The sequence below is a fragment of the Lagenorhynchus albirostris genome, chromosome 2 (genome assembly GCF_949774975.1).
Source record: "Lagenorhynchus albirostris chromosome 2, mLagAlb1.1, whole genome shotgun sequence".
Classification (NCBI taxonomy): Eukaryota; Metazoa; Chordata; class Mammalia; order Artiodactyla; family Delphinidae; genus Lagenorhynchus; species Lagenorhynchus albirostris.
In genome coordinates this window covers 142,745,719-142,770,371 of record NC_083096.1, presented here as the reverse complement: position 1 = coordinate 142,770,371, position 24,653 = coordinate 142,745,719, and the positions used below count along the sequence as shown (strand labels likewise).

The 24,653-nt window shown below is 50.0% G+C and overlaps 2 protein-coding genes across 13 annotated transcripts in view; one reads left to right on the top strand and one right to left on the bottom strand.

The window, feature by feature from the left end:
- Positions 1-3,877, top strand: part of ZFYVE9 (zinc finger FYVE-type containing 9) — a 185,690-nt gene extending 181,813 nt beyond the window's left edge. The window contains exons 18-19 of the mRNA XM_060140064.1: positions 2,012-2,188; positions 3,609-3,877. Coding sequence (XP_059996047.1) covers positions 2,012-2,188; positions 3,609-3,770 — 339 coding nt within the window. The 3' untranslated portion in view covers positions 3,771-3,877. The remainder of the gene's footprint in view (positions 1-2,011; positions 2,189-3,608) is intronic.
- Positions 1-23,280, bottom strand: part of CC2D1B (coiled-coil and C2 domain containing 1B) — a 45,191-nt gene extending 21,911 nt beyond the window's left edge. For 5 of the 12 annotated variants that reach the window (XR_009538925.1, XR_009538926.1, XM_060140073.1 and 2 more), the window contains exons 1-25: positions 23,141-23,280; positions 22,824-22,891; positions 21,489-21,611; positions 20,199-20,343; positions 18,973-19,073; positions 18,445-18,597; positions 17,882-18,007; positions 17,521-17,680; positions 17,144-17,325; positions 16,887-16,962; positions 16,673-16,783; positions 16,460-16,590; positions 16,178-16,250; positions 15,841-15,977; positions 15,306-15,423; positions 15,050-15,222; positions 14,516-14,641; positions 13,367-13,425; positions 13,163-13,279; positions 12,703-12,776; positions 12,497-12,555; positions 12,218-12,269; positions 11,640-11,739; positions 11,399-11,489; positions 10,058-10,187 (exon numbers count right to left, since the gene is read on the bottom strand). Coding sequence is in view for 9 of the 12 variants with exons in the window: in XM_060140073.1 (XP_059996056.1) it covers positions 10,059-10,187; positions 11,399-11,489; positions 11,640-11,739; positions 12,218-12,269; positions 12,497-12,555; positions 12,703-12,776; positions 13,163-13,279; positions 13,367-13,425; positions 14,516-14,641; positions 15,050-15,222; positions 15,306-15,423; positions 15,841-15,977; positions 16,178-16,250; positions 16,460-16,590; positions 16,673-16,783; positions 16,887-16,962; positions 17,144-17,325; positions 17,521-17,680; positions 17,882-18,007; positions 18,445-18,597; positions 18,973-19,073; positions 20,199-20,343; positions 21,489-21,554 (2,559 nt within the window). In the remaining 3 variants the exon portion in view is untranslated. Of the gene's footprint in view, positions 1-3,254; positions 3,753-8,692; positions 10,188-11,398; positions 11,490-11,639; positions 11,740-12,217; positions 12,270-12,485; positions 12,556-12,702; positions 12,777-13,162; positions 13,280-13,366; positions 13,426-14,515; positions 14,642-15,049; positions 15,223-15,305; positions 15,424-15,840; positions 15,978-16,177; positions 16,251-16,459; positions 16,591-16,672; positions 16,784-16,886; positions 16,963-17,143; positions 17,326-17,520; positions 17,681-17,881; positions 18,008-18,444; positions 18,598-18,972; positions 19,074-20,198; positions 20,344-21,488; positions 21,612-22,543; positions 22,629-22,823; positions 22,892-23,140 lie in introns of those variants that run through there. The other 7 variants (XM_060140072.1, XM_060140069.1, XM_060140076.1 and 4 more) reach the window with 7 other exon arrangements.
- Positions 23,281-24,653: the final 1,373 nt, after the last annotated feature.

Here is a 24,653-nt window from a genome sequence, read left to right as displayed (position 1 = left end):
CAGAGACACATTCTGGGCTGATTCTGGAAGTTAAGAAAAATAAATAAATAAAATCTCTCTGTTTACCTTCTATACTCCAATTCTCTCTGGTCTATCTTAGCTCACTAGGAAGAAATGCACAAAGTGCGGCCTGCAGCAGTCAGACATCTCCTCCCGATGAACTAGTTTTTAGAGATTTTTTCACATTGGAACTCAAGAAGGGTGTATCTCTGAAGGGTGCATACCATCTTTGCTGGATTCTTCAGAAAGCTGGGCTGGTTATGCTGCACTTATAACTGTCTTGGATAACGCAGTCTTTAAAAAATAGACTTATCTCACCAATAAGAAAACTAAAGCTCAGAAACTAACTTGTCCAAGATTACATGGCGACTAAGTAATGGCTGAGTCCTGATTCAAACCCAGATCTGGCCAATTCCTAAGCTCTTTTATTGTTCCTTAACGTGAAAGCTGTGTTAGAGGCTAACTTGGGAATGAGAGGACAGGGCAGAAACCCTGTATATGTGTACATGTCAGACAAATCAGACAAATCAGAAAGTTTATTTTCTGAGAGTAAACAGGTAGGTCCTGTGTCTCAACTTCTTTTGAACCTCATTTATACTTGTCTATAAAATAAAGTATTAAATTATAAGATCTCTAGGATTTCTGGCAGCTTTAAAAATCTTATTTTTTTTTTTAAATCTAAGAAGTTCTTTGACTTCTACCTTTTCCACTTTACACACAGGGTAACTGAGGCCAAGGGAGGAGGTTAAATGCCTTACCCAGGTTTACTAGCTGGTTCCTGACAACACATAGACTAGAGGTTCTTCAGTTCTTGAGCTGTTGTTCCAAGTGGCTTATCTTTCATACCATGCTTGGTGTTTTCATATGCGGCTGAGTGGTTTTCTCTGCTTGCTTTGTAATGATCATCCCTTTGATATATTTTGAGTAGTGCAGGGTCTGGAACATGTAAATGTCTTTATTGCTTACAAAGTAGTTTGACCTGTTTCCTCCTTTTTGCTCCCTAGTAACCCACTGAGGTAGGGAGATGAGAAATGAGAAATTACATAATGAGTAAACAGTCTCAGAGAGGCCGGGTGACTTGTGACTTGCCTAATGCTGGTTGCTGGCAGAGCCAGGGCCAGAAGTCTCCTGAGTCCCACTCCAGAGCTCCTTCCATCATTTCATGCTGCCATTCTCACTAGTGCATCAGGCGTAGGGCTTCAGAGTGGCCCCTTTGCAGTATTCTTAGTATAAGCCACTGCTTGAGCAGTAAGCTAGGGTGTGGTATATAGAAGCATTGTGTATTTACGTATCTGTATCTTTTACGTTTTGCTTTTATATCATTTAATTTTTATAATAACCAGAGAGAATAGGTGCTTCCCGTTTTACAGAGGCAAGCCGGGCATTAAGAAGCTAAAGGACTTGCTCATGACCCTCCTCTATGTGACTAGGACTCAAGTCTCAGTTCCAAATCTGCTATGCTTCTGCTTGCGCCCAGTGCAGTGCTCAGTTCGAGGACACTGACACAGCTCTGGCCTCAGCAGTGGCAGAGCCATGTGGTGGGAAAAACTGTCTGTGATAAGAGGCAGATTCTGGTCTAGGCCCTGAGCGAGTCACCTCCCTTCTATGAGTAATCAGTAATATGAAGGTGTTGGGTGACATGATCTATAAGGTCCGTTCTCTTAGAAAGTTGTCCACATATTAGGGATTCCTTTTACAAGTTTACAGTGCAAAATGTAAGCCATTCCTGGTTCTGCGTAGAACATACCATTATGAGCATGGCCATGGCTTTCAGGTAGATAGGCAGATAGCAGCTACCATTTTGTGGATGCAGAGACTGTGAGAGGCAGAGGCTGTCTCTTAGATGTAAGATGTCAGTGCCCTACTTTTCTTGGCCCAAGGACCTCGTGGTGTCCGAGGTCTTCCTGCACATCTTTGGGAATCAGGTTGCTCATACACGTGAGTTGGTGTACTCATTTCTTCCTACATCTCCTAGGCACAAGTTTAAAAGTCTCTTTTGTTTGGGGACCAGGTGTTCTTCCTAGAAAATGATGACCAGCACAGTTGCCTGAGTGATCCCGCAGATCACAGCCGACTGACCGAGCATGTTGCCAAGGCTTTTTGTCTTGCTCTGTGTCCCCACCTGAAGCTTCTGAAGGAGGATGGAATGACTAAACTGGGACTACGTGTGACACTTGACTCAGATCAGGTAAAGAGTCTCAGCCTTTGAGGTGGGCCTTGGGCAGTGTCTGTTTTCTGACATGTGAGTTTTCCTGCTGCAACCCAGAGAGTATAAGTCTCTGGACCTTGGGCCTGACCAGATATAGTATTTAGCCTTCCCTCTGTTGGTAATACAGCTGGATGTGCTGCTTGGTCAGACTCTGAACCATTGGAACTCTCTGGCTTCCTCCCCTGAATTCTTGCAAGGACGTTTCTTTTTAGTGTGGGCTAAGAAGTGTATGTGAGGACCAGCCACCTCCGGTGTGAATGACATCAGGGCCAGCCTTTGAGACTCCCCAGCCCCACCCTTTGGGAATCATTCTGCCTCCTTTAGAGAGCAGGTCCTAAGCTGTCCCATATCCTGTCATTTTCTTAAACTACAGAAGACTTCTGCTGACTGGCCTCTGCAGCTCCTACCCCTTACTGGCAACATTTCCAAGCTAGTTAGTGGCTAGGACTTGAACTATTTCCCCATTGGGTTTCCTGTCAGTTCAGGTCTCCTGTGGCCGGGCTTCCCTCCCTGTCTTACTTATTAACCTTTTTGTATGCTGTTTGTAGTCACAATCCAGTCTTAGTGCACCCTGCCCCCACTTCCTTTCCCCAGAGTCTCTCTCCTGTGGCCTAGCACTCTAATCTCCCTACATTTCTTTTGGATTTTAGATCCATGTGACATGTTCCAGTGTTCCTGCTTTGATGCAGAGTTATGTCATTATCAGGGAAAATGTGAAAGGTTATATGTTTGGCTGCATTTCCTGACTAGTCATCAGTCAACAGATATAGTTATTTTCTACTAAAGGTCTTGCCCAGTGCTGTACTAAGCATGTCAAGGTAATACAAATGAGGTATTACGGTCCTTTCTCAAATGGTACTGAAAATCTGGCTGGAGAATTACCGCACATAAAACAATTTAAGAACAAGCATTTTTCTGCTAAATGTGTAGGGCTGTCGAGGGCAGGGGCCCCGTTTACATTCATTCTAGAATTCCTGTGTTTGTAGGTGTTCAGAAGATGGTGTGTGGAAGAATGGATGGAAGAACAAGTGTTCAGTTCCTGTTGTGTTAGGGAGTTTACCCAGTATATTTCTCGTTTTAATTTTCACAACCAAAGGTTTACGTATTACTGCTGACATTCCATACCTCTCTGTGTCCCATCCCCCCTTCCTGGGAAACTAAGACCCTAACAGATTAAGTGTCTGGCCCAAGGTCTCACAGCTATCATGTGGTAGAGGCAGGATGAATGATAGGATGGTAAGTGACAATTCAGGGAAGAGAAGAAGTTTGTGTCTACTGCCAGTTCTAGCCCCTGGCCAAGAAGGACATCTCCTTTCCTGCTCAGCCTCCTTGGCCCTCAGCCCTCTGGAGAGATCTTCTCTGTCCAGTAACCTCTCATCCCCTTCTTTCTGTGGTGTAGGTTGGCTACCAAGCAGGGAGCAATGGCCAGCCCCTTCCCTCGCAGTACATGAACGATCTGGACAGCGCTTTGGTGCCGGTGATCCATGGAGGGGCCTGCCAGCTCAGTGAGGGCCCCATCGTCATGGAACTCATCTTTTATATTCTGGAAAACATCGCATAGACAGAGAGGACTTCATTTTTTTCTGTTCAGACCTGTTGCAACAGCAGTCATACCCAAATCATTTGCACTTTAGAACTGGAAAATTAAGATTTTGTTAACACTATTACTGGGGGAGGGGGTGGGGTGGGCGTTTGGGGGACGGGGTGGGAAAGGGTGGGTGGGGGGACAGATGTTCCATAATTCTAAGTCTTCTATGCATTGTCCACCGAGAAGATCTGGGCAGCTTCTGTTACTGCACCACAGTTACGCTATCCTTGCAGCTAATCCCCTTCTGTTACTGTTTAGACAAGAGTTCTGCTCCTGTTTTAAGACTTACTTTTGGTCTTGTGCTCAGAAATGTTCAGATGGGTACAGCCATCACCAAGGGTGGGGTGGGAGGGCAGAGGGGAAATAAAAAATGAAGCATCAGTCTTGAACTCTTTGTATAGGATGGATATAAAAAGGACAGTTTCACGCTGATCTTGTCCCAGTTACATCACAGCAACTTCAAGTAGGAGTCACACTTAGATTTTTTGTTTTTACTAGATTATTTATTGAAGTGAATCAAAGACCCAAAGGATTATCTCTCTTCTATTCAAGGAAGGGCGACTCAGTGTAAATGAGGTCACCTGGATAGTAGAGCCAATTACAGGATCTCTCAAGATCTGCCAGAGTGGATGAGACACTGAATCGGGCCTTTCTGTGAAAGCTGACAGAATATACCCAAGACATTTTTAGTTACAATATACACTAGAGATATTTTATTTTATGCCATGCCATGCCCTGCCGCTTGCAGGATCTTAGTTCCCTGACCAGGGAATCGAACCTGGGCCCTGGCAGTGAAAGTGCAGAGTCCTAACCACTGGACCACCAGGGAATTCCCTACACCATAGGTATTTAAAAAAATATTTTATTGAGAAATAATTTAAACTTCCAGGAAAGTGGCAAGTTAAAAAGTCCACCACCACCACCACCTACGTATGCTTTACCCAGATTCAGCTATTGTTCACAGATTAACTCATTTGCTTTATCAGTGTTCCTTTCCTTTTCTCTCTCCATAAGTTTCTCTCTCCATAAGTAAGTTGCATACATCATAGCCCTTTATCCCTAAATACTTGAATGTTTGTTTCCTAAAAATTAGCACATTTTCTTACATAACCATAGGACAGTTCTCAACTTCGGTGTGATACTTTAACCTAGCATCTGTCCAATAATGTCCTTCACAGCATCTTTCCCCTCCAGTGAAGCTTCCAGCATGATAAGACAGACATGGTAAGTTGCTGTCATGACTCACCTTTATCTTTTATGTCATTGGTATTTTTGGTGAATAAGGTTCCCCCAACTCATTTCTTAATAGAAAATGCCTCATTTTGCATTCAGTTGGTATTTCCTCATAATTAGGTGAGTTACACATTGTTGGCCAGAATCCTACCTAAGTGATGTTGTGTCCTTCTTAGGACACAACAGGGGTCACTTAAGTGACCCACATCAGGGGTCACTTAATGTCCTTCTGCCCCTCACTGATGGTAAATTTTCATCACCTGGTCAAGGTGTGGTCCAGTTTGTCCACTGTATATTTTCCCCCTTGGAACAAATAACCAATACGTGTAGAGATATTTGCAGATCATGCAGATATCTTGCTCACTGAAATTTCCCCTTACAAGTTAGCATTCTCTGATGTTTCCTGTCTGAATTGATCTTTTACTATAATGGCTACAAATGATTTCTCAATTCCAGCGCTTCCTCTACCTTTATCAGTTGCACTTGATTATCTATAAGCAAAAGCCCTTCTTTCTTATTTATTCATGTAATTAGTTTTCATTATGGACTTGGGATTACTTTCTGAATGGTTCTAATTCATTATTTTGGTGCTCAAATGGTCTCAGCTTTGGCCAGAGAGAACCCCTTCAGGTGAGCTCCCACATCCTTGTGACATGCTCCTAACATTTTTCTGAACACTTCCTTTTCTGGCCTAACAAGATGCCCCAGGGCCATCTTGGGCTAACCCTGTCCCAGCCTTGGAATCAGCCTGGTTTTTTTTTTTTTAGAGGAAGTGGTATTACAAGCCAAGATTTGATTTACCAAATTATTTACCAAATAATATTTGGTTTACCAAATAATATATGTGATGCATTCTGATCATTTTCTCCTTCATTAAGAATTTATTTTGGTCACAGACCAAATAGATTTCACAACCCACAGTTTGAAAAACACTGCTCTAGGGCAACTCACTTCCTTGGCACTGGCATCTTCTAAACACCCAGGCCAAGCGAGAGGTTGGTCCCTCTTCAGTGAAAGCACAACTCCAAGAAGCCCCTGGAAGCTAGTGCGGGCCTCTGAGACAGTGAGAGGCTGCTCCTCAGTGGCTGGAGCTGGGCTTAGCACTTAGCAATTACAGGCTGTGGAACTACGTTTAGGGCAACAGCTGTTTTCTGAGGCCCAAGTGTGTCTAGCTAGGTTTAGTTCTCTTCCGTGGTGGGGGAAATCAACCTTCTACATCTGCCTCTCCACAGCCTTCGCTGATGGTGGCTGCAGAGAGCTGGGATTGTGACCTTTCCCGTAGACTTGGAGCTTCTAAGGCAAGAAAAGAATGGGAGCCCACCGAACACCAGCTTGTAAGGACCGAGCCCTTGGACTGTCACCCCCCAAACCTGACAGGCACAGGATGCATTTGTTAATAACAGGGGTATTAATAACAGGGTTAATAATACTGGTAGTAGGTATTTGGGTGTAACATCTAGCTTGGTCTAAATATAAACTGGAGCTTCTGTAGGAGCTGGCTCCCTTGGTCCTGTCCTCCTAGAGAAGTTACCTTTCTTCCTGCCACCTAAATAGATCTTGCAGTTATACATACCTTTTGGGATCAGTGCAAACTTTTAAATTCCCCTACTCTGGCCCTGCACAGTCAGGTCCGTTCTCAATTGCATAAAATGTCCTTTATGTTTAGTAAAATCATCTTGTGGAATTGGGCATAAAATAGCCAAAGCTAGTTCACTGCTTTCCCTCATTTCATTTTTGTTTTTATACACTGTATGTTGTATAGAACTGAAACATCACATTTCTAAATAAGGCAGATTCTTCTATAATGTAAACTTAGATTGAGATACAGAGATCCTTATAAAGAGGAACAGAAATTGCCATTCTGGTAACATTACATTTTTAAAAACTAAATTCTTACCAAATGCTCGGCAGTGTAGTTTCTCCATTTCTTTTTATCAACTCTTATCTGAGCACCTACCAGACTCTAGGGCTACAGAAATATGCAACTTTGCCCTGTATAAGTTCCCATCTAGTGTCTTCCCTCATGCACCATGTTTCCTGAATGCTGGTGAGCTCAGAATTTCCAACTGAATTTACTTCTATCATAAATAGTCATCTGGGGAATAATTTACGCATTTAATGCATTTCAGACAACAAGCAAGCAATCTGCTTAACACTGTTTCTAGAGCAAGTTTGTGACGGTGGTTTCTATTTTAATAATAATGCTAAAATAATTTTAATAATGACAGTAATGGGATTTGGAGGATTGTAATGTAGCCAGAAGGGATAAGGAGCAGAATAGGAATGATAACGCCCATTTTAGAGTTTGGGAAGCTGAGGCCCAGAGAAGGGAAGAATCTATCTGTGATGGAACTGGACCAGGTGCAAGCTACCTGGGCCTCTCACCGTTGTGGCCTCTCCCGTTGCAGAGCACAGCCTCCGGACGCGCAGGCTCAGCGGCCGTGGCTCACGGGCCCAGCCGCTCTGCGGCATGTGGGATCTTCCAGGACCGGGGCACGAACCCGTGTCCCCTGCATCGGCAGGCGGACTCTCAACCACTGTGCCACCAGGGAAGCCCTGTAGCCTTTACTTAAGGGGCAAGATCTTTTAAGAGCTGCCCACACATATTTGGAAAACAAGCGCTCAAAAATTGGGAAGCAAAAATGCAGGTTTCAGAATAGTGCTATAAGAAAGGAAAATAATAAACTAGTCTGCCCTTTAATTGTGAGCAAGACTTCCTGATTCTGAGATAAATTTCTTCCATATTTTATTCAGTTCACTAATTCAAAAGAAAATGTGCCTTGCACTAAATTGAAAAGAAATTTTAAAATTTAAAAATGATTTGGGTTGTGGCTGGTTCTCAACTGCTCATAAGTCACTAATCTGCGATGCTGAGTTGCTGCATTTGGATAAATCTTAGGAGAAGATAAAGCTGGGCAGGCTCCTCCCATGCCACTGACCCCTGCATGCCGTGGCTAAAACAAAGGCCTTTTAAGAACCTTAGTCTCTAAGTCCAGTGAGCGGCTTTGTCTGTCTTGCCTCTCTCAGCCTGGAAGTTCTGTTTTCCAAAAAGCAAAGGGCAGTTAAGCAGAATGAAACTGAACAGGTTATGATGGGAAATCTCTGAGCCACAGAAAACTTCCTATCAAATTTCTAGCAGAGGAGTGAGTTTAGAAATTCCTAGGGCTGGCAGAAGCTTCAAGCCCTCTTAGCACTGGTGAGTTGGGTGCAAACCCTGCGGGGAAGACTAGGTTGAGTCAGGAACCCTCTTTGCCACCCCACTTTGCTCTAGGCCACCTTAGGAGGGCTAACAACCCTCCTTTTCATTCTAGATGGCTGCTTGTATGACATATAGATATGACTGCATTTAAGGGTTAAGGCTCACATCAATGGAATTTTTGGTAGTTCACTGATAGGTAAGACTGGCCAGCAAGCTCTCAGAGAAGTTATTTGTTGTCCCTGCTCTGTTACCCACTGTAAGCTCTGCCCTTAAGGGCAGGGAAGCATGGTCCGGCTCCATCCCAGAAAAAGACACACACACAAAAGCTCAATCCCCGAGCTGTGCATTTGCAATGCTATAGTGATCAGTAAGTTGAATGTATCTGCTTTACATAAAGCCTTAAAAAATTATCTTCAGGAATGCTTTGTTGAACTTAATGCTTCAAAAAAAGGGGGAAAAAAGATGCGGTATTAAAGTTTATTTCTAAGAGATGTAGAATATTGCAGTTTTGAACATTAAATCTGTTGCAACTATAAATCCCTCCATTATTTCCATCCATTCAGAAAAACAAAGCCAAAGGAGAATTTCTTGGGAAGAAACGAAGGGATTTCCCTAGGTGATGAGCTGAAGAGGCAAGGCTTCCCCTGCCCTGTCTCTAGAGGAAGCCATAGCAGCAGTTTCTGTCAATTAACAAATGTTACTGCCACTCTGGCTTTAAAAAGTGACAGGGAGCAGCAGGGCTTTTGTTTAGGACTTTCATGGTTACTTTGTGAGGAGAGTGTAAATCCCCTACAATGAGTTAATTAGACCTAGTTTCTTAAATAAAATCAGCTACATAATATATATACACATATATATATAGTTTTTCTTTCCTAGTTAACATTCTTTCAGTCTTAGGTACATGGACCAAACCCAACACAGCCCTACCCTTACTTCCCACCACACAGTCCTGAACAAACTTCCACTGAGAGCTCTGAGAAGCAGGGAGGCTAGTGCAGCAGCTGTCAGGAACCAAGGCACAGGCACAGGCAGGGCAAACTGAGGGGGTAAACTGAGTTGTGTGGGATAGGCTGCCACTGGCCACCTGGAGTCACAGAACCCTGCCCCCACCCTAAGCAGGGGGTGTGGCGGGGTGTCCAGATCACACTCGAGTTTTCCCATCCCATCTTTAAAGGCACATCTAGAAATGGTGCAACTGGGGGCTGGGGCAAGCTGCAAGCAGTTGCTACCCAGGGGTTAAGGGGTGACAAGGCTCCATGGCAGAGCAGTGAGGCTGTCCTTGCCCTCCCCCAGATGGAGGGGTAGGGGGAATCTTGGAATCCAGCCTGTTTGGGTGGAGGCCTGGGGAGGGGCCAGCAACAGGAAAGACTAGGGCCTGGTCAATATGCAAGTACTTAACAGGTCTTTGGTGCTTGTGCAGCAGCATCTCCTTTATGTACAATGACCGCTATCGCCAGCAAAGCTGGGGTGGGGGCGGGGAAAGCTGGAGAGGAATTGCTGGCCTGACTCCACTCCCTACATTGACCCTCTGTTGCACAAGGGCACAAAGCTCAGGAAGTCTAAACTGCAGTGAATGTACAAGTAGATTTTAGAAAGGGTTTCTGAAGACAGACCTGGGAAAGTTAACTTCCTTCCCCAGTTCTGCTGAAGATCACGAGACACTGAGCCTGAGCACTACCCAACCAACAGTTTTGCCTCTTGGTCTTCCTCACAGATGAGAAATTCCTAGGCTTTCTCCTTAGATATGAGTTGAGTACTGGAAGGGTCCCTGGAGGGCCCAGGCAGTGAGCAGGGGACAGAGGTTCTAAGGGCCCAGAGAGCTGCCCACCTCACAGGCCCCTGGGCTCCAGGACCAGCCAGTTCTCGGTGACCATCTGCACATCCTGGCCACTCAGAGGCTCCCGCAGCCTCACCTTCACCTCCAGCTTGCCCCCAGTGGGCTTCCTTCCGTCCAGGACCTGTGAGGACCACGGAGAGGGAGATGGTAACTGAGGGGAAAGGGGTGGGGAGCAGGGAGCTCCCTGTGCTCACAGGTGAGAGGAGAGAGGAGCTAAAAGCATCCTGCATCTCAACACCAGAACCTCCATCTCAGGACAACCCCACCCTCCTGCTGTTTGATGGTGGTGGTTTTAGGTAAGTCTTATTAAAAAAGTCATATGTAAATCCAAATAAGCACCAATGCTCTGAAGTGGAAGTGAGAAACCTAGAGCTCTGCTTACTCAATTTTCCCCACAGTCCCCTTGGCAACTCCTGGAAGAAATGCTCTGGCTTCAAGGTGCAGCCTGAAAAATCACTGAGCCCAAAACTTCAGTTCACAGATGGCCCAGAGAAGTGAATGATACCGTCACACAGCCACTGTGCAGCAAGGTCAGGACGTGCTTGTCTTTCCAGCCGCCACGCTACTTCCCTCCTATGCAGGAGACGGGGCGGCTGGAGTTCAAAGCAGTGCTACAGAATTGTGAAGTCTAACCAACCTCACTGGGGGTGATACAGGCCCCACTTAAGAACTCCCCCTAACAGGCAGAGGCAATGTAGTGGGAAAAGCCCCAGCCTACGAAGGCATCAGCCAGGGTCTGGGCCTAGTTGTGCCAGAGAGGCTCTGTCCGAGCTTGTGGAACACCCTTCTCCTCTGGGAACCTCAGTTGCCTCATCATCAGGGGCAAGTTCTGGGAGTCCCTGTGAAATTCAGTGAGTTCAGGGAAGCTTAAGGAGCTGTCTGGGGCTGATTCCTAAACACGGACTAGCTGTGTTCCGGTGGGTCCCTCCTCAGGAAATACATTATCAACTTTATGTCCAGAGCTTGTTCTACTTCATCATGTTGCCAGACAACTGCCTCAACCATAACCTGCCCCCAGACACCTAGGAATCTGTGTGTGCCAAGTTGACAGCTGTGATCAGGCCCCTCAAAAGCCCCCTAGTCCACCGTCCCTGGGAGCCCGAGTAGTGCAGAGCGTCTTGGAAGGACTGTAGCTACTTCCTCTCTGGGTGACGCTGTGAAATTTTCTCAGACCCTCTGAATCTCTTCATTTGTGAAATGGGCATAGCACATACTCTACAGCACACTTATGGATATTTTTAAATTAATGGGCACAGAAAACCCACAACAGGGACTGATGTTCAGTGAACGTTGGCTCTTTTCTTGCCAAGTCCTCCGATTTGCCCACCCTACCTCCACAATCTCTCTGATCTCACACTCATTCTCCAGACGCTCCAGTTTCAGGTGGGCTGTGCCGACCAGCTTGTCACTTCTGAAGAAGGATCTGGAAAGCCAAGAGTCAGCAGAGGAAGGCAGAAATGAGCTGGCTAAACCCAGCACAAGAAAACTGAATAGTAGCAGGGGCAGCAGCAGCAACAGAAACCAATCCTTCCCCCCAGCCCACCGTGGCAGTGTGACTGACCAGAGCCCTCACCCTTTGTGGAAGATTTCAAACTTGATTCCTTTGCTTTGAATCACCCTCCTGAAGCCCCGGTGGTTTCGGTTGATGTTTAGTTTGAAGAGCTGATTAAATTCTGCAAGAGTGGGGAGAACACAGAGGAACTTGGCTCTCAGGGATTTCCTGACGAAGTGGAAACTGGCCCAGGGCTGGCCTCCCCTCTCAATCTTTCTGCCTGCAATTCGGAGTCACTGCCACCAGAGGGAGGTAGAGAGAGCATCGAGGTCCTGGCCTTGAAGTCCACTTGGACAGTTCTTGTTAGACACAGATCAAACCAAAATGGGAAAGGCTTGGAATTTGGAGTCAGGATTCCTGGATTCAAGTCCTGTTTCCACCATCTCCTTGCTGTGAGGCCCTAGGCAAGTCCCTCTACCTCTCTGAGCTTCAGTTTCCCCAATTACCTTAGAGAAGTAGTAGTAATACCTGCCTTTATCTCCTAAGCTGAGAAGACCAAGTAAGATAATAGATCTGAAAGCACTCTGGAAACACAAGTGCTGCACAGATATATCAGAGGGTGAGAGGGAGGAGAAAGCAGCCCTCACGTGGGTCCTCACCTGGAGAGTTTGTGTTTTTCACCACAGCTGTTTTGTTTTTTTGAGCCTGGTCCTAAAGCAGTGAGAAGAGAGGAGTCAGGACAGCTTGAAAAAACAGAGCTACAGGGCCAGGAACTCTGGGCTACATCAATGCTGAGGGAAGGGACCCATAGAGGGAATGGGCCCAAGGGTCTTCAAACCCCTCCCTATAGCCAGACTCCAGGGATGGGGAGAAATAGAGCACAGGGCCCTGGAAGGGAAGATGGGGTTCACAGGATCCTATTGCTACCTGAATCTCACCATATTAGGATAGTGGAACTCAAACCGCACAAAAGCATCCAAGTCATCAGGGGTCACCCCTATGAAGGAGAAGCAGGAGTCAGGGTCAGAGGGAGTTGCCAGGAGTCCAGCACTTGATGCAGAGGGAGAGCCAGTGCCTCCTTAAGCAGCCAGGAGTGGAGAGTCTAGACAAGTGCCTCTTAGAGTAGGGGTGGCCCTAGGGCTACCTGGAGGGGCTGGGAGGTTCATTCCCCGGACAACAATCAGATGCATTTCTGTGCTGTTCAGTTCTGCGAAGATCCTAGAGCCACGAAGCAAGGAGAAAGAGCCCAAAGTGAAGGAGAGCAGTAGGAAAAGGTCCCCTCTTCCAGAGGCTGCCTACCCAGCAGGGTGGTGGCCAAGAGGAGAGTGGGCCCAGGGAAGCAAAGCTTGTCTGAGTAGAAGCAGCAGAGCTGGCGTGCAGACCTCGGTCTGTGACCCCTAGTCCAGGGCTCTTTCCCCAGCCACCACACAGCTCTGAGCCCCTCCTCACAGACAGGCACCATGTCCTACTGCTCCCCAGCCCCAGGGCCTACTTCAGGGTCAAGCCTGGGAAGCTTCACTCAAGGGGCCTAAGTCTCCACCCCTGGCTCCCAGCTTCTTGTCCAGTCCCTGCCTGGAGCCACGGTCTCCCTTAGGCTTTGGCACCTCACAGTTTGGAATGTCTTCAGCTCAAAGTGGTGGCTGGGAGGGTCAAGGCCCTGGGCCTGGGCCAGCTGCAGGATCTCAAGCTGCTTCTTGCGGTCTTGAGCAAGATTCTCAAACCTGACAGGGACAGGTGTGCACATCAGCATGGCAGGGCTCATTTTCTGCTCCCCACCCCACAAGCTCCAGCCCCAGCCCCGCACTTACCGGGTAGTCTCGGCCACATTGCCCTGGTGCATAAACTGCTTGGAGAACAGCACACACTTCTGAAAATGGGGGCTCAGAGTGAATCCAGAGTCCAGAGCAGGACCCGTCTAGGTTGGCCTTCGAGGCCTGACTTCTGAAAGGTCCAACCTTCTGTAGCCTCACCCCTCTCCTCCAACACGTACCTCAAGTTCACTGCTCCCAAGTCCCATTGCACTTCTCTGAGTTTTTGCTGTTTCCTCTCCTGAGGATAGCCATTCCCCTAAATTCCCTTAGCAAACTCCTATTCTTCATTAAAACCTAACAGAAAGGGACTTCCCTGGTGGCGCAGTGGTTAAGAATCCGCCTGCCAATTCAGGGGACACGAGTTCGAGCCCTGGTCTGGGCAGATCCCACATACCGCGGAGCAACTAAGCCTGTGCGCCACAACTACTGAGCCTGAGCTCTAGAGCCCACGAGCCACAACTATTGAGCCCGCGAGCCACAACTACTGAAGCCTGTGCTCCTAGAGCCTGTGCTCCACAACAAGAGAAGCCACGGCAATAAGAAGCCCGCACACGGCAATGAAGAGTAGCCCCAGCTTGCCGCAACTAGAGAAAGCCCACGCGCAGCAAAAAAGACCCAAGGCAGCCAAAAATAAACTAATTAATAAATTAAAAAAAAAAACTAATAGAAACATCACTTTAGAAAGCAGACTTGCAGGCAGCCGTTCAGATAGATACACATACACCCAGTTATACATCTATGTATATCTTACATACATACACACACACACACACACACACACACACACACACACACACACACACACACACACACACACACACACACACACACACACACACACACACACACACACACACACACACACACACACACACACAGGCATATCTGTCTCCCCAAACACTTCTTCCTCCCATCTTCAAAGTAATTCCCCCTGCACTCTGTTTGAACTTCATAACCACCCTGGCAAGAGGGGCATTAATCATCCATTTTATAGATGAGGAAAATGTGGTTCAGAGAAGGGAAGTGCCTTACCCAAGATCACACAGCCAAGTAAGTAGAAGAGCTAGAATTTGAATCCTATCTTGCCTTTCACCAAGGGGAGGCTGTGGGCACTGAAAGGGGGGGACAGACAAGCAGTTTACTGACCTCATGTTGCTCCAGAAGCATTTTTTGTAGCTGGGCATACACCTCCTCAGCCTTCTGAGAGAGTCGCAGGTCCTCATGGTGGATCAGGATGAAGTCGCCCTCCTCATCCGTTAAGGGTGAAGGCACCTGCCCAGGTCACAAGGCCCCTCAGGGGCCTCAAGAGTTAGATTATTCCTCTACTGAGCCTAACAGACACAGGAATCCAAACGAAATGTTTCTCCAGCCTCTAGTAACCTCCAGTGATGGGAACTCATTGCCTGCCATCCTATCCCAGGCTGCTACAATGCTCTGCTTTCCTCTGGCCTTGCCCGTCCTGGTCAGCTCTCACCACAGGCAGCCCCCCTGGCCTCCCCTGGCCTCTCTTGGGGTCCTGGGACAGAGAGATGCATAAGCACAAGGTTTTCTCAGCTGTCACCACATCCTACTCAGGTCCCACCTCCTCCAAGCAGCCACCTTGTTCAGTCTGCATGTCCAGCCGGCCACCCACCTCTCTGCCTGAGAAGTCCTGCTGCTCATTAACCAGGCGACACTCACCTTGGAGAGGTCCACAGGTCGGCCAGCCCGCACCTGGATGATCTGAGCCTCAAGGGATTTGGCCACCCGCAGATGGGCTTTGGCCTGCTCCAGGTCCTGGCCACGCTTGGCCTGCAGGGCTGCCCGCTGGTACTGCAGTTTCCGTGCCTGCAGCAGGGCCACCTGTTCTCGCACTGGAGGGAGGGGACGCTGGTCAGAGCCATGCCTGCCTCTCACTAGAGCCTTCACTCCTCCATCCCTCTTCTCCCCAACTCACCAGCCGGACTCAGTGACTCCTTAGAACTCGAGGCTTTGGGCTCAGGCAGGGGCCGGGATGAAGGGACCAGAGGCTGTGCTGGCTTCTTGGCCACTGGGGCCTGGGCTGGGGGCTCATCCTGCAGGTGCCCAGGAGGCTGTCACAGGAGGCTGTTCCCCACCCCGGCCATGGCAGTTTCCAGACTCGGGCTCTCTTCCTAACACTGTACTACTTACTCACTGTGTGACCTGAAAGGAATGGCTTTCCCTCGTGGGCCCTAGAGAGTCTCAGAGCTAGAAGAAGCCTCAAAAGCTCTCTGAGCTAACCTCCCAACATGAGACAGCAGGGTAATGGGGATCAAACCTGGGCTCTGGAGTCAGAAACACCTTGGTCTGAATCCAGCTCTGCTAATTCCTAGCTGGGTGCCCTTGCCCAAGTTTTTTCTCTGTAAAGTAGAAGAAAGAATATCTACCTCGCTGGACACCAGTGTTTGGGTTCACCCCTCATCTGCTGTTTCCCCCCACCAACCCCTGGAGCCTCGGGCACTCAGCCAAACCTTGTCCTCGTCCTCGTCTTCCTCTGCGGGGGCTGCATCCTCCGAGGAGGCCAGTTTCTGGGCAGCTGCTAAAGTAGCTGCCACCACGTCCTCCTCGGTACCCACAGTGGGCTCCCAGCCAGGTATAGGGGGGAATCCTGTAGAAGAGAGACAACGGGGAGAGGGTTCGGGTAGCCCTGGGGAGGCACCCGATTGCTGCCGGTCCTGTGTGGGTCCTCCTGGGCATGGCTGGGATGGGTGCCTCCCCCAGAGCGGAGGCAGATCTGTGAGAAATCGTTTCCCCTTCCCCCCATCCTGCTCAGGGACCTCATAAGCCCCCAGGCCAAGCCCCACTCACCTGGAGGAACAGGCAGCTCAGCAAAGTCAACTTTCCGTCCTGCTCGGTGGGCTCGAATGGCATCTTGATATTGCTGCAGGGAAGGAAGGGAGGGGTTGATGGTGGGCAGCAGTCTGCAGTCTCCACTCAGGGAGAGACAGGAAGAGGACAAAGACAGCAGCCCCAGGAGGAAAAAGCACCCCTGAGGCAGCAAGAGCTCCAGAGAGAGACAGACAGATGAAGACTCAAAGACCAGGGAGCAGACAGACAGCAGCCAGCCAAGGAGGGAGGCTGCAGGCCCACCTTGGCAATACGCTCGTGCATCCGGGCCTTGCGCTCATCCCCACTGCCCCGAGCCTGGGTGCCTGCCTCACGGTACTTGTTCAGCCTCTGCTGCAGGGCGTCTAGCACTGTCTGTGGCTCAGCAGGGGCCACTTGAAAGGAGAAAGGAGACGGCCTCAGCTCTGCCTGCCTCCCCCCAAGCCCCCACTCCATAGTCTCATCATCCGGTCCTACCTGGGGTGGCCGGGATGTCAGGGGCCATCACTGGCTGCACTCGCTCTACTGCTGGGTGTACCTCTGCAGGTGCTGTGGAGGCCTTGGAAGCCTGTGGGAGGGGCTTCAGGTCTGGGGGACCCAGAGCAGAGGTGTAGATGTAGGTGTGGGTGGGGTGCCTGGCCAGCCCCAGCCCCAGCCTGAGCAGGCTCCCCCCGCCCATTCCCACACTGACCCTCAGGTGCTGGGGGCATGGCACTCAGGTCGACAGGCTGCCCCTTCTCCAGGGCCTCCAGGACGGCCCCAAATCTCTGCAGCAGGAAGAAAAGCAGGTGTGGGCATAAGCCAGGGAACCCCAAGGATCTGGGCTGAAAAACTCCCCCCCAGGCCAGTCTCACTGAAGCCCAGTCGAGCTGTGTGACCTTGAGCAGGTCACCGCCCCATCTGTGAAATGAGGGATTGGACACAGGACCTCTGAACCAGATGCCATACCTTCCCAATCCTCATGAGCTCTCGGGCACGGTCTAGGTCTCCAGCCCGCTTGGCGTTCAGGGCAGCCACTTTGTACTCTCTCTGTCGGGCCAACAGCAAGGCCCGTGGGTCTGGGTCTGAATCAGGGGGCCCAGAAATACTAGGGCTGCCCAAGAGGCTTGTCTCAGGCTGGGAGGGGTTGTCTATGGAGAAACAAAAAGTCCACAGAGAGGACATGAAGGTCAAAGAAGAAGGTCACCAGTGCCTCCAGGTCTGGTTGGCCTGAGGACCTCTTAGGGAAGGTGTGACTGACAGCAAGGGAACAATGGCAGGATGGGGAGGCAGGCCTTGGGCTCTGACCTTGGGAACCAGGATGGGATCTGACTCTCTCCAGATACCTGGCTCCACGGAGGGGGGAGCTGGGGGTTCTGCTTCAGGGTTCCTGCTGGTTGTTTCCTGAGGGGCCAGGGGCCTCTTGCCCAAGGCCACTGGAGGTGGGATCTCATCCTCACTGATCTTCCTGCCTTTCCTCACAGCAGCCAGCTGGGACTCCAGAGTCTGAGGGAGAGAAGAACCAGAAACCTAGCCAGCCATCACGGCCTGGACCCTGCTCAAAGACAGGCCCAGGATCCTTCCCCTCTGCGAGGCTGGCGGGGAGGCTTCCCCTCCGCTGGCCCAAGCTCCTCCGGTGCCTCACCCTCTGCCCTCACCGCCCTCAGCCCCACGACTAGCCCTGCTCCCCAGTCGAGCCCAACCCACCTTCAGGCCGCGCTCACAGCGCCTGGCTTTGGCCGCTTCACCTGTCTCCTTGGCACTGGCCACCGCCTCCCGGTAGTTGTGGATCCGATCCTCCAGCAGAGCCTGCAGCCCCTGAGGCCCTGCAGCCTGTAGATACTTGAGTTCAGGGCCCCACCACTCCAGGGCCAGCCAGGCCCTTGCTGCTCCCTCCCTGCAAGGAAGCTGCCCCGGAAAACGAAGCTCTTGGATTCAAGGAGAAGGAAGAACCTAAAAGCCTCAAGGTGGGAGGCAAAGACTCACTGGAGAGGCCAGAGGCCATGTCAGAGGCAAACACAGAGGCCCAGACAATCTGTGGAGGCCAGGAAATGGCTGCAGGGGGCGGTCTGGGAGAACAGAGAGGCCTTTGAGGCCGGCAACCACCAAGGAGTTTCTTGGGCTCAGCCTCTGCTTGGGGCAGCTGCTGAAGGAGGGCCCTGGAAAGAGTTCACAGTATTCCCAGGCAAGCCGTGCTCCGTGTGTGTTATACATGGACATGCAGGCACAAAGGACATGGACAAAGGCACGATGGACCCTCCAGAACCCACCTGAGCCTCTGGGACTGAAGCTGTTAGGAGAGCTGTCTGCACTGGAGGTTCAATGTTCTCCTGTTCCTTCTCAGAGCCACCTGGGCTGGCTGTCTCCTCGCCATCCAAGGGCCCAGCCTCCTCATCTGCACCCAGGACCTCCTGCAGCTCAGTCTGGGGAGACACAAGTCCCAGGAGCTGGGGAGCCTCATGACCATACCCACGACAGGACCCGAGAATCAAGGACACTCTCCCCCAGCAGTATTTCCCAGTATCACTCACTGTGCCTGAAAGTCCCCTTTACCAAAACACTCCTTTAATCTGACCAGGGATAGGCTTGAAATCAGTGAAGCCTCCAAATCTGAAAATCCCCAAGTACAGAGCTCAGACCACACATCAAAGGGGACAGATCTCACACCACACAGTCAGGAAAAGGGCCCAGGAAGGGCAAGGCACTCAGTCAACATCAGCGCACACAGAGGGAAGCACCCCAGGCCTCCTCCGCAGGCTTGACCACAGAGCCCTCCAACACCAGCCCGGCAGACGCACCAGCAAGTCTGCATCGTCCTCCAGCCCTTCCTCCTCCTCCTCCTCCACATCCCGCAGGCAGTCTGCCGCCAACTTCTCGATGTGGGCCATAGGCAGTGGGGCTGGGGGAAGAGGGTCACAGCAACTCAGAGAAGATTACCAAGGAGTAAAGGAGGGACTTCAATCCACTGAGCTGGCAGGCACACCCAGGTAGAAATCCTCCTTCTCCCCGACAGCCAAAGTCCCACCTCTGCTCTTCCTTTATGACCCAGTGCAGAAGACCCTCAGCAGGGAAACCTGTCCAGGCCCTCCAACAGGCAACAAGCTGCTCCCTTCTTGGCACTTTTGCTGTGGTAGTTATTCACAGACATATCCATCCATTCCCCCTAACCACACCTTTCACATATATATAAAGATTTTTAACATTCATTTGAGCTTCACAGTAATTCTGCAAGACAGGTAATACTGGGAACTCCTGGCGGTCCAGAGGTTAGGACTCTGCGCTTTCACTGCCGAGGGCCTGGGTTCAATCCCTGGTTGGGGAACTAAGATCCCACAAGCTGTGCAGTGTAGCCAAAAAAAAAAAAAAAAAAAAAAAGACAGGTAATACTATCCACATTTTATGTATGAGTAAACTGAGAACTTTATTAATTTTCCTAACATTGCAATCCTGGTAAATGGCAGAGCCAAGATTCAAACCCAGGCTCATCAAACCCAAAGCAGGTTTGGACTGAGAGAGAAGTGATGGCCATCGTTCTCCCCAACCAGTGAGCCCCTTCTTGGGTCCTCTCCTTGTCCTCAGCTCAGGAGCACACGGGATGGGAGATGGTTCTTTCTAAGGGTTCCTGGTTTAGACCCTCTGACCCTCCCAGGCTTCAGGTCTCTGTCCTCTTCCAAGCTGGGGAGGGAGATACCACTTATTCATTCATTTGACACAATTTCTGTGCACTCATTATGTGCCCAGTTCAGCCTGTGCTGAGCCCCTAGTCTATACCAGGCCCTGGCTAGGGCTAAGGATAGGGACCTGAGTCAGCCTGCAACTCAGACTGCTGACTGTCCACAAGGGAGAGGGCGCAGTCCAGAAAGGAGTGAGCTCCCCATCACACAGCCAAGTGAGCAGGGCAAGATGGCCTCTTGGTGGGAATGCTGCAGAAGGGACATGGATATCAGAAGGACCGGATGATCTGGTCGGCTCCCCACCCCCTGCAGAGCCCACCTGGCCCCAGCATCAAGTGCTCCAAACTCACCCTGCCCCTTGGGTGCTGGCTTCTTGCCTGTGGTCCCTGCTTCCCCAGTGAGGGCCAGCAGCTCAGCCTCCAGGTCCCCATCATCTTCAGTCTCCTCCATCCCCAGCAGCATGTCCTCAGGGCTGAACTCCATAAACAGCCCAAGCTGAGAGGAGACACACAACGAGGCAGAGGGTGGAGCCCAGCCCCAGAGCCAGCCTCCAGGAGCTCAGCGGCTCCTTCGCTGTCTGTGGGGCCTAATGTGCAGAAAGGTAAACTGAGGCCTGCAACATTACCCCGTGGGATGCTTATCTCCCTGGTGACTCTACAAAGAACCCAGTAAGACCACACTACCATTATGATTACTAGCAACACTAACAGCACTAGCTGCGGGCAGGGTATGTAGCAGCACTCTATATGACCATCTTAGTTACTTCTCATAAACCTGAGATACGTCCTATTTTCTTTTAAATTGTGGTAAAACACATGTAGTGTGAAAACCACCATCTTAATAGCTTTTAAGTGTAGAGTTCAGCGGCGTTAAGTACATCCACATTGTTATGCAGCAATCACCACCATCCGTCCACAGAACACTTATCTTGCAAAACTGAAACTCTGTAAACTCTGTACCCATTAAACAACTCCCCATTGCCCCCCCACCCCGTAACCACTATTCTACTCTTTGTCTCTATGACTTTGACTACTCTAAGGTAGGTCCTATTTTTATCTCCATTTTCAGATGAAACTGAGACAGCCTTGTAAGTGGCAGAGCTAGAATTTAAAATAAGGTCTTGTGTCTTGAGTCTCTGCCCCTTATCCTACCACCTCCCTTACCTGCCTCTTTTAAGACAATAAAAATGGGCTAAGAAGTCTCAGAACTTGCACCCAGAAGAAATAAAGGGAGAAAATTAGAGACCCCATCAGTCCCCGACTTGGGCCACAGCCCAAGTTGTGGGCAAGCAAAGCTGTGGCCCTAAATGAGGAATCCATGAGCGCACTGAGACTCCATCAGAACACCCTAAACTCTGGCGGTTCCTGAACCCTCCAGGTCATTCACACGGAGGTGGCCACGGCAGGAGGAAGCCTGGGATGAAACACATGAGAGTTCAGGCCTCATCTCCCACATGTGTGTGGCAGCGGCGGGTCAGAGGGTCTCTAAGAGTTCTGCCAACTCCAGGAGGCATGGCTCAACGTCTCTAGACGAACAGGGAAACCACACACGTGACCCAGTTTGCCCGAGTTGTCAGAGACCCTCACGCTCAGACTGACCCAGAAGTGAAGGTGAAGGTAAAGGAGGCTGTATATCCGTACCTGCTTGGCAGCTGCCACACCCTGGTCACTGGCCTGAGGGCCCTTCCGAGGTCTTGGCCCTGGCATCTTGGCAGCCTGGACACTCGTCTAATGGGGAGTCGAAGAGGCTCAGACTGGAGCAGCCTAGAAGCCCCGCCCCCAATGGGTGTGGTTAGTAAACTCCCAACTCAGAGAAAGAAGGCAATGCTTAACACCCAAGGCTGAAACACCAGCCCTGGAAGTATAGCACTGAAGCAAGCACCATGGAAGATGAAAGGGACGTGGCCACCTGTTAATAGGCTTAAGGGGGGGAGTGTGGACACAATAAAAAGTTACCGAACTGACTGACAAATTTGGATTAAACCCAAGTGGTTGAGTGGTGAGTGGCTTAAGAAGGCAGGTTCAGGGAAGTAACTCTAGGTACAGGGTGGGTATAAGGCTGGGTAGGATTCAGAAAGGCTCTAAAACTGTGCTGTTAAACACAGTAGCCATATGTGGCTGTGTATGTTTAAATTTAATCAAGTTAAAAATCCTGTTCCTCAGCTAGTGGCTACCATCAGCCAGCACAAATAATGAACATTTTCATCACTGCAGAAAGTTCTATTGGACAGTTCTGCTCTAGAGAAATCTGACTCAGCATTCTGATTCACTCAGAGACCTCACAACCATTCATAGGACCTACTGTGCATCAGAGTGTCCTGGGCATTGGGAGCGCAAGAATGAATCCGACATGGTGTCAGTCCTCAAAGAACATTTACATGGTGGAGCGTCCCTTATCACTGGACAAAACCCACACAGGGCTGCGCCAGGGGCCATGGGTGCCCACGGGCGGCCCCTTACCCAGCAGAGAGAAAAGGCTTCTTGGAGACGGTGGTGCCCGTGCTGAGTTATGAAGGTTTTGGGGGGAAGGAAGGGGAATAGGATTCCAAACATAGGGAACAACCTGATAATGGTTCTGAGGTGACAACAGCTTGACCTGCACAGGAAAACTATACTGGGATTAGTGGGGCATAAAGTGAGGCAAGAAATGGTACAAGCGAAGCTGAAAATGTGAGCAAGGGGCAAAAGAGAAAAACCTTTAAGCCTAAAGGAGTTTGGGCATGATTCTGAAGGCAATGGACGTGATGCGATCAGGTCGGCGATTCAGAAACATCCCTCTGGCTGCAGAAAGGAAGGAAGTAGGAGGGCGAACCCAGGCTGGAAGCCGTCTCGGCACCGAGCATCTTGCAACGGTCTCGGCGAAAAGGGAGAAGCTGAGACAGCGTGGGGGCGGCATTGGGGATGGAGAGAAGTGGACCGACTCCAGTTAGGGGGTAAAATCAACAGGGCTCGGAGGTTAACTAGATGTGCACTCACGGGAGGGGGCGCTCAGGATGACTCCAGGCGTCAGATTTCAGTGACTTGGGTGAACAGCTGGCGGTCAACTGAGCGGGTGACACGGAGTCAGCGGGTCAGTGAGACGCGCCAAGTCTGCGGCTCCGGGGGCACCGGGCTGGGGGCAGCGGTGCTGTACCAGGCCCGGGCTCAGGCGAGAGAAGGGCAGGGAGTGCGCAGGGGAGGGGAAGCCGGGGACCCCACTCCCGAGCTGCAGGACGCGCCGCCCTGCCCAGCCGCCTCCATCTCCCCCGCCGTCCCCTCCTCTTCCCTCGCCAGTGGGCGGGATCGCGGCATACCTCGAGGTGGATCCGAAACCGACCCGGGCCTTCTCCCGCCGGGGACCGCCCAGGCCTCCCGCGGCCCCTGGGCCGCCGAGGAAGCCGCGACAGGAAGCGCCCCGGCGGGAGGCGCCTCGCGCTCTAACACGTGACTCCACGACCGGTGCGGCGCGTATTACGCATGCGCAAGGCAAAGCGGGCGTGGCGCTCCAACAGGTGACTCCAAGGGTGAGGTTCTCAGCGCGCAGGCGCCTTCGGGCAGGTAACGCAAAGTTTTCACGGAGGGTTGTTGTACAGTTCAGGGTTGTCCGGCTGCTTGTGCCAACGCAGCAGGTTTGAACCCTGTCCTTGCCCATTTATACAATTTACCCGCCAAGCTTCTCCCTCACTCCCACTCTGAGGCTGTTTGGGCGTAAGCTCACTTATCTAGCCTCAAGTCCTCGTCCCGCCCCTCGGCGTGGAGGTGAGGATGGTGCAGCCTCCGCCCTAGAGGAGCGGTTTCTCTGCTCACCATCTTCCGCAGTGCCCTGTGTAACTGAGTCTCTAAGAAAGAGAAATGGGGCTCACCATCTTCTTATTCAGCACTTAAATGTACCTTTTCCAATCAGAAGGCGGGTTGAATACTTAAGATATGAAAGGCAGTGTTCATTGCACCTCTTTATAAAGTTACTTCAGACAGTTCTTACTGTCTTTTAACACCAAGTTCTTACTCCGCTATCCGGTAGGGCAATGCAATGCAATTGGAGGGTAGGGGGAAGGAATCTTCCATCTAAAACCTTGCAAATCTCTTCCTCCTGCCTATTTCCTAAACTTTTATCTTCCAGTTTCCTTGGACAAAGAGCTTTTCCAACTCCTTATTGCTTTTTGGTGATTTCCTGAAGAAGAGACTGTCTTTACTATTTTAAAATGGAATGTTCAGGGAACTCCCTGGTGGTCCAGAGGTTAGGACTCTGTGCTCTCACTGCTGAGGCCCCGACTGCAGTTCTTGGTCTGGGAACTAAGAGGCTGCAAGCCATAAGGTAGAGCAGCCAAAAAAAAAAAAAAAAAAAGAATGTTGAAAAGAAATAAAATGGAAGTTTCACTCCCATATTTCTTCTCATTAAACTTTAAAATGTTTTATAATGAAACATTTAAGACATACAAAAATGTACAATATTTCACATTTGCTAGAATGCAAACTCCATAAAGGCAGGAGCTTTTGTTTGTTCTTTAACTTCAGTGTCTAGAGCAGTGCATGGTACACAGTAGGCACTAAATAAATAGTTACTATTTATTATGTGAATTAACAAATACATGGGCTCTTACCGCAAGTTTAAGAAAAACCAGTACAATACTCTTGAAGCCCCCTCGCCACCTCTCATGTTACAACCCTTTCCCAAAGAGATATTCAATCTCCTGAATTTGGTGTTTATTATTCCTGAGCATTTCTACTATGTATGTGTACATCCTTAAGCAAACCATAGTATTTTTTTTTTTGCAAGCTTTGACATTATATCATTGTTATCACTGCAAATATTCTTCAACTCCTTTT